Raw genomic sequence first — 7500 nt, 5'->3', positions numbered from 1 at the left:
TTGGCCCCTCTGATACACATGCCGCTGCCAGTGCGCTTCTTTCCACCTGGAAGTGAGAAGTTTCACCAGGGCCACATAATGCATGTGGAGGCATATACTTATTCTTCTCAATTCAGCCCCCCCTGACCAAACTTAGCACTTTGAGATTTCTTGTAAATGTAAAGTGCGTTATAAATAAAATCCATTATTATTATTATTACTGTAGGAGCCGCTAGTACGGCGACAGAGATCGTCTCAGCAGTGGAGTGCAGGAACTTTACTCCTGCACCAACACTTAACTTAAAGGTCAGGTCTCTAATCGAATTTATAATGCATTATAATGCACTTATAAGGCTTCATAACACTCATTGTAAATGTTTATAATTATGCATAACAACTTATATCAAAGACACTTTATAACTGACTATGTTATGGCAGTTATAACAATGTGCTGTTCCGCTGAGCTTATAATGCATTATGACCAGCACTTTTAATACTTCATAAACCTTGTTATAAATTGTTATTCATAATTATAAACATTTATAATAAGTGTTATGAAGCCAAATAAGTGCATAATAATGCATTATAAATGTGATTATAATGCATTATAGACCCAACCTTTAAGTAAAGTGTTACCGATCAATTTCATTCACCTGACGGCCCAGCTCTAAGTTAAGTCTCTGTTTAGGCAAGAAGGAAAACCAGCTGTACTCTGGATCCTGGAGTTCTCAGGGTTAATACACCTACAGTAATGTATAGGTGCTATCTTGTTTTCCAAAGCACTTTATTTGGAAAAGTGCTATAAAAATAGCTAGTTTCAAGATTAATTTACTAAGTTTGACAAGGAAGGGTTCAGCAGTATCAATAGAAAAAACTCCTGCACAGTACACTGTCTTCAAAAGCTAATGGGAATAAAATAATATTATAGAATTTAATATTCCCATTAAAGTTTGTTGTTGCATTTGAAGACAGTGTGCAGGAGTTTTTTCTGTTTCTGCGTTTGGGCCCACGCTTGGTCTTCTCGTACGCACCTGTCGCCTTTGTAGGTGTGCAAAAGACTTGCTTTTTAAGGGTTCAGCTCTGCAGCATAATTATTATTTTCTTAACGAATAAGCCATTCAGTAATACATTCTTTATTTTACCTTGGAGCCAAAACTCATGCAACTGACCATAGAAGTGCCACCTAGAGGCCTTAATGTAAATAAAATGTATCTGTAAGGCAAGGCGAATGATATTCAATCATGTGCTAAAATATGAGAGAGAGAGAGAGAGAGAGAGAGAGAGAGAGAGAGACACACACACAGAGAGAGAGATAGAGAGAGAGAAAGCTATGCAGAGTGTGTGTGTGTGTGTGTGTGTGTGTGTGTGTGTGTGTGTGTGTGTGTGTGTGTGTGTGTGTGTGTGTGTGTGCGTGTGCGTGTGTGCGTGCGTGCGTGCGTGCGTGCGTGCGTGCGTGTGTGCGCGCATGTGCATGTGTAGCTTTCCGAGTATAGAAAATGTACCTATAATATTTTCCCTCCATCACAGTTAAGTGAACAGGATTGGGCTGTGTGTGCGGGAGTCATCATTACCTGTGACAGAGGACAATCCTTGGCCAGTGTGCTCTGGTTCATCTCTTTCAGCAGCTCTTTGAGTGCGTTCCTGACCGTGGCGTGGTTCCACTGCTCGCACGGCAGGTCCTCCAGCTTGGCGAAACTACAGCAACCACACGTGCGCATGCACACACACACACACACACACACACACACACACACACACACACACACACACACACACACACACACACACACACACACACACACACACACACACACACACGCATGCACACACACAGTCGGAGCGGTCAATTACATTCATATGGGTTCAGTTTAATTAGTTTTTCTGCTTGAGCTTAATTTACTTTAATAAGCGTTAAGTTTTTTATGGCTTCTTTCATCAGGCCAAACATGCTCACAGATTTATTAGATCACCGGATAGATAACATTTTTTTTTTTTTCCCGACCTCCACATTTTAACCTCAGCTCAAAACCGTGGCTTCCTGCGAGGACCCATCCCTCCTGGAGCCCCTCCCTCTCCTTTCCTTTAACCTCAAAAATCAATCATTCAGACACCGGTCGCAGTACGTGCCAAAATTGCACCATCGCCATGGACACATGTGTAAACAAGTAAATAAACCTGGCTGGTATGCGCCAAGACAATAACAATAATAATCCTCTCATCTGGAGTCTATCTGTCTTTATCTGTCCATCAGGACCCAGTTTCACTCATTCTTCTGGGAAACTGGGTGTTCTTGGCAAACGCTCTCTCGCTGTTGCTCTCGGAGGCAGTCAGATAGTAGATAATTCCCGCTCAGGGTCGCCTAACCAGGAAAGGAATGACAGTGCTTCGATATTGCCTCTTCAAATGTGATACACAGTGAAGAAAAAAAGAAAGAAAAAAGAAGATCCTCAGTATTGATTCATCCATTTGTCACTCGAGCGTACACACGTAACCAAATATCACCAAATGTACATTTAACCACATGAACCCTAGCGTCCCTAGTCTGGAGGTGAACATTCGGCAAATATAGCAGATCTGCAAGCTCACAGCCCAGCGTGTTGCAGTGCCATTGTGAGCTTGTAGATTTGCTATTTTCGGGGGAAAGATTTGGTGTAGAGGGAAAAAAGTCGGGGGCCTAGTAGTATAGACCCCTGGGGGACACCGGTCAACGAAGTATATAGGGTTTAAGTGGTTAAACGAACACTGAAGATTTGACTGTGATAGAGATGGTCAGTCAAACCACAAAGATCTTCAGTATCGCATTCTATAAAACTTGTCTTAGCCAGGGAGATATTGGTGAACAAGAAGCCAAATCTGTCATTTACTGTAAATTGGAAGGGAAGCATTTCTCCTTCCCACCCAAAATGCCATGCATATTTTGCATTAAATGGGTTCAGTCCACTTCCAGAAAAGTATGGGTATATACAGTATGTAACCACGATAACTATGTGTGACCCTTATCGAGGCAGTCTGGCATGTTCAGCCCATTGACCAAGGATGGATTAAGACTCACTGCTCGCTACCCAGAACGAGCAGTCGGGTGGCCACGAAAACACACTACTCCAGTTGAGAGGCATGGGTGGGTCAAGAAAGCACCTGTAGACATGTTATCATACAGGATTTACATTCTATAATTTAGAGTATTCACATGATATTTATTTGCATGTAAATACTAATCTTAAGAATTTTACAGGCTAAGGGGCCCACATATTTGAGCGTTAACATATATACAATTTAATACGTTGTCGGTCTCTCTCATGGCCCTGGGCACTGGCCCTATTGGTCCAGTCCATAATCGGTACACAGTAAAATCATCAGTGTTACTTTAACTCTGAGTGTAAAAATGGTTGCATTAACACTGAGGATTTACAGAATTTTTAAAATCCTCAGCAATTATTTTATTTTGAGCAAACGCTCAATTATTTTATTTTGAGCGAACGCTCCACATATCTTAGAGACTCTTCTCCATCCTGGCTCCCAAGCTGAGGAATAAACTCCAAATTGCAGTCTAGACTTACTCCACATTTTCCGCCGGAGTCTGAAAACTCAGCTCTTAAGACTACACCTCACCCAAGCAATCCTGTCTCCTTGTACCCCTTGTTGACGCCTATTCTGAAAGATGCTAGTTATACTATGCAGACTCCCAATAGGACAAAGAAAAATATATAACAGGACACTTGACATTTTTGCCTATAACTCTTGAACTGTTGGTAGTACAATAAAAAGAAAATGACACAGTCATATTATACCAGCTTCTGGCAAGCTATATATTGTGGCAAGCTAAAACCTTGCATCTTACTAAACATTACCAAAAATAATAATAAAACATATATATCTATATTAAACTCAAGAGTTCACTAGTGGATGTATTCATGCACTCTTACAGGAACAAACAATCCAACATCTAACTGTAAACATAAACAAAAATAACTTACAACTACTAGGCTTTTGATATTCCATACGGTTTGCCTGTAATTGGCTTCACACATTTGTGGGAGGAGCCTATTTCCTACAAAAAACACCATATACAGTATCACGAATACAACATCCAATCAACCCAACATATATTGGAATCACATGGGGCCTCTAATAGAGTAGACCTCTAAAAGCACTTTCACTTCTGCCCATAGAAGGTGCCAATGTGAAATGTGAAATGTGAAAAGTTGCACCATCCATCATACAAACTCCCCCGCAGATTCCTCATGTAATGCCGGCTGCACCCCACAATTGACACAGCCCTGGGTAGGCCACCCAGCCTGGCGGAGATCTGCTCTCTTCTATTTTTTTTAAGCACTAAATTGTTTTCTTTGTGCTCTATTTATGTGACCATTTACCCTGTTGTTTGTTGACTAGGGTTGATCATACCATTTACTCTGATCTTTCACTTGTAAGTCGCTCTGATTAATAGCGTCTGGTAAATGCCTAAATTGTAAATTGTAACACTTTTACTATAGAGATGGTCCTTTAACCACTTAAACCCTGTATACACGTACTTAGTTCACCAGGTGCACCAGGGGGCTATACTAGGCCCCTACTTTTTTCTCTCTACACTAAATATCTTCAGCAAAAATAGCAGATCTGCAATCTCCCACTCTCAATGCGTTGCAATGTGACGTGTTCTGAGTGCGTTCTGACGCGCTGTGACGTGCTGTGAGCTTTTAGCTCTGTTGTTTTTGCCAAACGTTGACACACTTCTGTACTAGTTGATGGGGGCAAAATTAGGCATAGACGTTAAATACTGAAGGTATAGAACTTGTCACTGGCTGTCACCTTTACCAAATGACCTGTAATGACATGTTGACCCTGACCTTTAACAGCGAGTCTAACCTTTGCAGCTGTATGCGTAGTGTGACCATGTGGTAGACCTCCATCAACATGTCAGCCACCGTGGCCTCTGGAGCGTCTGTCAGGAAGTGAATGGGGAGAGGGTTCCACCTGCCCACCTTGATGATGCCTGGAGAGAGAGAGAGAGAGAGAGAGAGAGAGAGAGAGAGAGAGAGAGAGAGAGAGAGAGAGAGAGAGAGAGAGAGAGAGAGAGAGAGAGAGAGAGATTAACCACTTCAGCTAATGTCTGACTTCATCTGATAGCATCTTTATTGAAAAGCGGGAAGAAGACATTCCACCTTCCCTTTATATTTTGTTCTTTTTTACAGTGTTAATTTATACTTCATCGTACGACTGCGTTGCTCAATGAAAGTTGGATGAGGAGGCTTCTGTATATATGCACCACGGAATAAGTGACAGGTGCGCGAAAGGCATAAAACGGCATTCATGTAAGAAAGGTTAACTCCTGCGCATTAATGTCTTCCCCACTTGCGTATTATTTAGACAACCTTTCGGTCCATTCAACAATCATCAACCGACAAACGTGACACATCGGTTAACCACATGAACTCTAGCGTCCCTATTCTGGGCATGTCATAATAGGCGAACATTCAGCAAAAATAGCATATACAGTATGTAGTGATATTGCCCATTCTGACACTAACAAGGAAAGAACAGAGAGAGACAGAGAGAGAGAGAGAGAGTGCACGTTCACCCACTGAGGTAATAGATAAAGGTAACTTCATTAACCCAATTTGATCCCCTTTCTCATTCCATGACATCATCCCAGTGTGGAAATCCAGGTCACAGTGAGGTCTGCCTCTCCTCTGTTTCCCAGAATAAAAGCTCTATGAAATAGAGATGCTTAGAGAGAGAGACAGAGATATCCCCTCCACTGCGCTATGCAACAAATATAGTCACACAGCCAACCGGTTACGTCACCGATAATGAGAACTGCTGTGTGTACGTGTGTGTGTGTGTGTGTGCGCGTGCGTGCGTATGTGCATGAATCCTGCACACGTTTTTACAGATGTATCTGCACAGTGCTGTCATTTTTGTTTTGTGTGTGATTGTTTTGTGAGAGACAAATTAACGTGTAATACTTAACATATTTGATATAGTAGGGTAGATTAATGCAATGTGCATAAATACAAACGTACTGTACATACATACTGTATGAGATGCTGTGTGTGCACGCAACAGTGCATGGGCTTGTTTCACCTTGTGTGTGTTTGTTTGTCATTGACTCTCAGGATGTGTACTTTATTTGTGTGTTTGCTGTCTGTGTTTAAGTGTCTATCTGTCTATGTGTGTGTTTGCTGTCTGTGTTTGAGCGTCTCTCTACCTTTTTGTGTGTGTGTGTGTGTGTGTGTGTGTGTGTGTGTGTGTGTGTGTGTGTGTGTGTGTGTGTGTGTGTGTGTGTGTGTGTGTGTGTGTGTGTGTGTGTGTGTGTGTGTGTGTGTGTGTGTGTGTGTGTGTGTGTGTGTGTGTGTGTGTGTGTGTGTGTGTGTGTGTGTGTGTGTGTGTGTTGTTAATAGCCTGGCCTAGTTATCTACTAGGAGTGATAAGGTTCTAATAGATAATGTGCTATCTGCTAGTCATTCTGTCTGTCTGCTTTACTGCCAGGCTAAACCAAGGGCAGGGACACTCCATGGACACCTACACCCAAACACACACACACACACACACACACACACACACACACACACACACACACACACACACACACACACACACACACACACAAACACATTTCACAAACACATCCATAAGCACACAAGTACGGGTACATGCTATGGACACACAGGCAAAAATGCAGATGGCTAAAGACATATGTTTGTGCTGTGCAGATACAATAAGGCACACAGTAAATGCTAGCCATGTAAAACCCACCCTTGAGCCTTTTTTATGACACAAGAGATGAGCAGAGATGTTACAGACAACATTGTTACTGTGGTGGGTCTGGGTCAACGCATCGGCCTCCACCAACACTAATATGCCCCATAAAACATGATCACCCCTAATTAAACATGTGGGTGGGTCGGTGGGTGTTTGCGTCGGTCTGTGTTGCGTAATGGTATGTGGGCGTCCTGTGAAACATCGTGCAAGCCTGAGGATTTGAAATGACAAGAGTTTAACAGGATTTTATAGCAGGAACGGGGAGGCTAAACAAATGCATGCAAGCGTGAGCTACAATACGCATGCAAACGTACAAGTATGCACTCACGTATACACATGTGCTCACACTGCCACGGCCACAGACAGACCCGAGGCCACAGACACACACAGACACACAGACACAGACACACACACACACACACACACACACACACACACACACACACACACACACACACACACACACACACACACACACACACACACACACACACACACACACACACACACGTGCACACATACAGTACAAAAAGGCACATTGGTTCTTTATGGGGACTGGCTGGAGCTGTGAAAACCAAACAATGCTAATCGCATTACTATCCACTAAATGAGACCCAGACGAGTCCTGGGAAGTCTCTATCTCTCTCTTTCTCCCTGCTATTGCTCCTCCCTCCTTCCCTCCCGCCTTCCTTCCGTCTTCCTTTGGTTTCCTCTTCTCCATATAGGCCTCAGATCTCTCTCTCTTTTCTTCTCTTTCTT

General features: G+C 42.7%; 1 protein-coding gene across 4 annotated transcripts in view; it reads right to left on the bottom strand.

Moving 5' to 3' along the window:
* The window catches only part of satb2 (SATB homeobox 2), a 53984-nt gene that overhangs the window by 20326 nt on the left and 26158 nt on the right, over positions 1-7500 (bottom strand). For all 4 annotated transcript variants that reach the window (XM_080412302.1, XM_080412304.1, XM_080412305.1 and 1 more), the window contains exons 4-5: positions 4846-4972; positions 1551-1674 (exon numbers count right to left, since the gene is read on the bottom strand). In XM_080412302.1, the coding sequence (XP_080268428.1) occupies positions 1551-1674; positions 4846-4972 (251 nt within the window). The remainder of the gene's footprint in view (positions 1-1550; positions 1675-4845; positions 4973-7500) is intronic.

Source organism: Gymnoscopelus braueri (genome assembly GCF_963280865.1).
Source record: "Gymnoscopelus braueri genome assembly, chromosome: 18".
NCBI classification, from domain to species: Eukaryota; Metazoa; Chordata; class Actinopteri; order Myctophiformes; family Myctophidae; genus Gymnoscopelus; species Gymnoscopelus braueri.
This window is presented reverse-complemented; position numbering and strand designations above follow the sequence as displayed.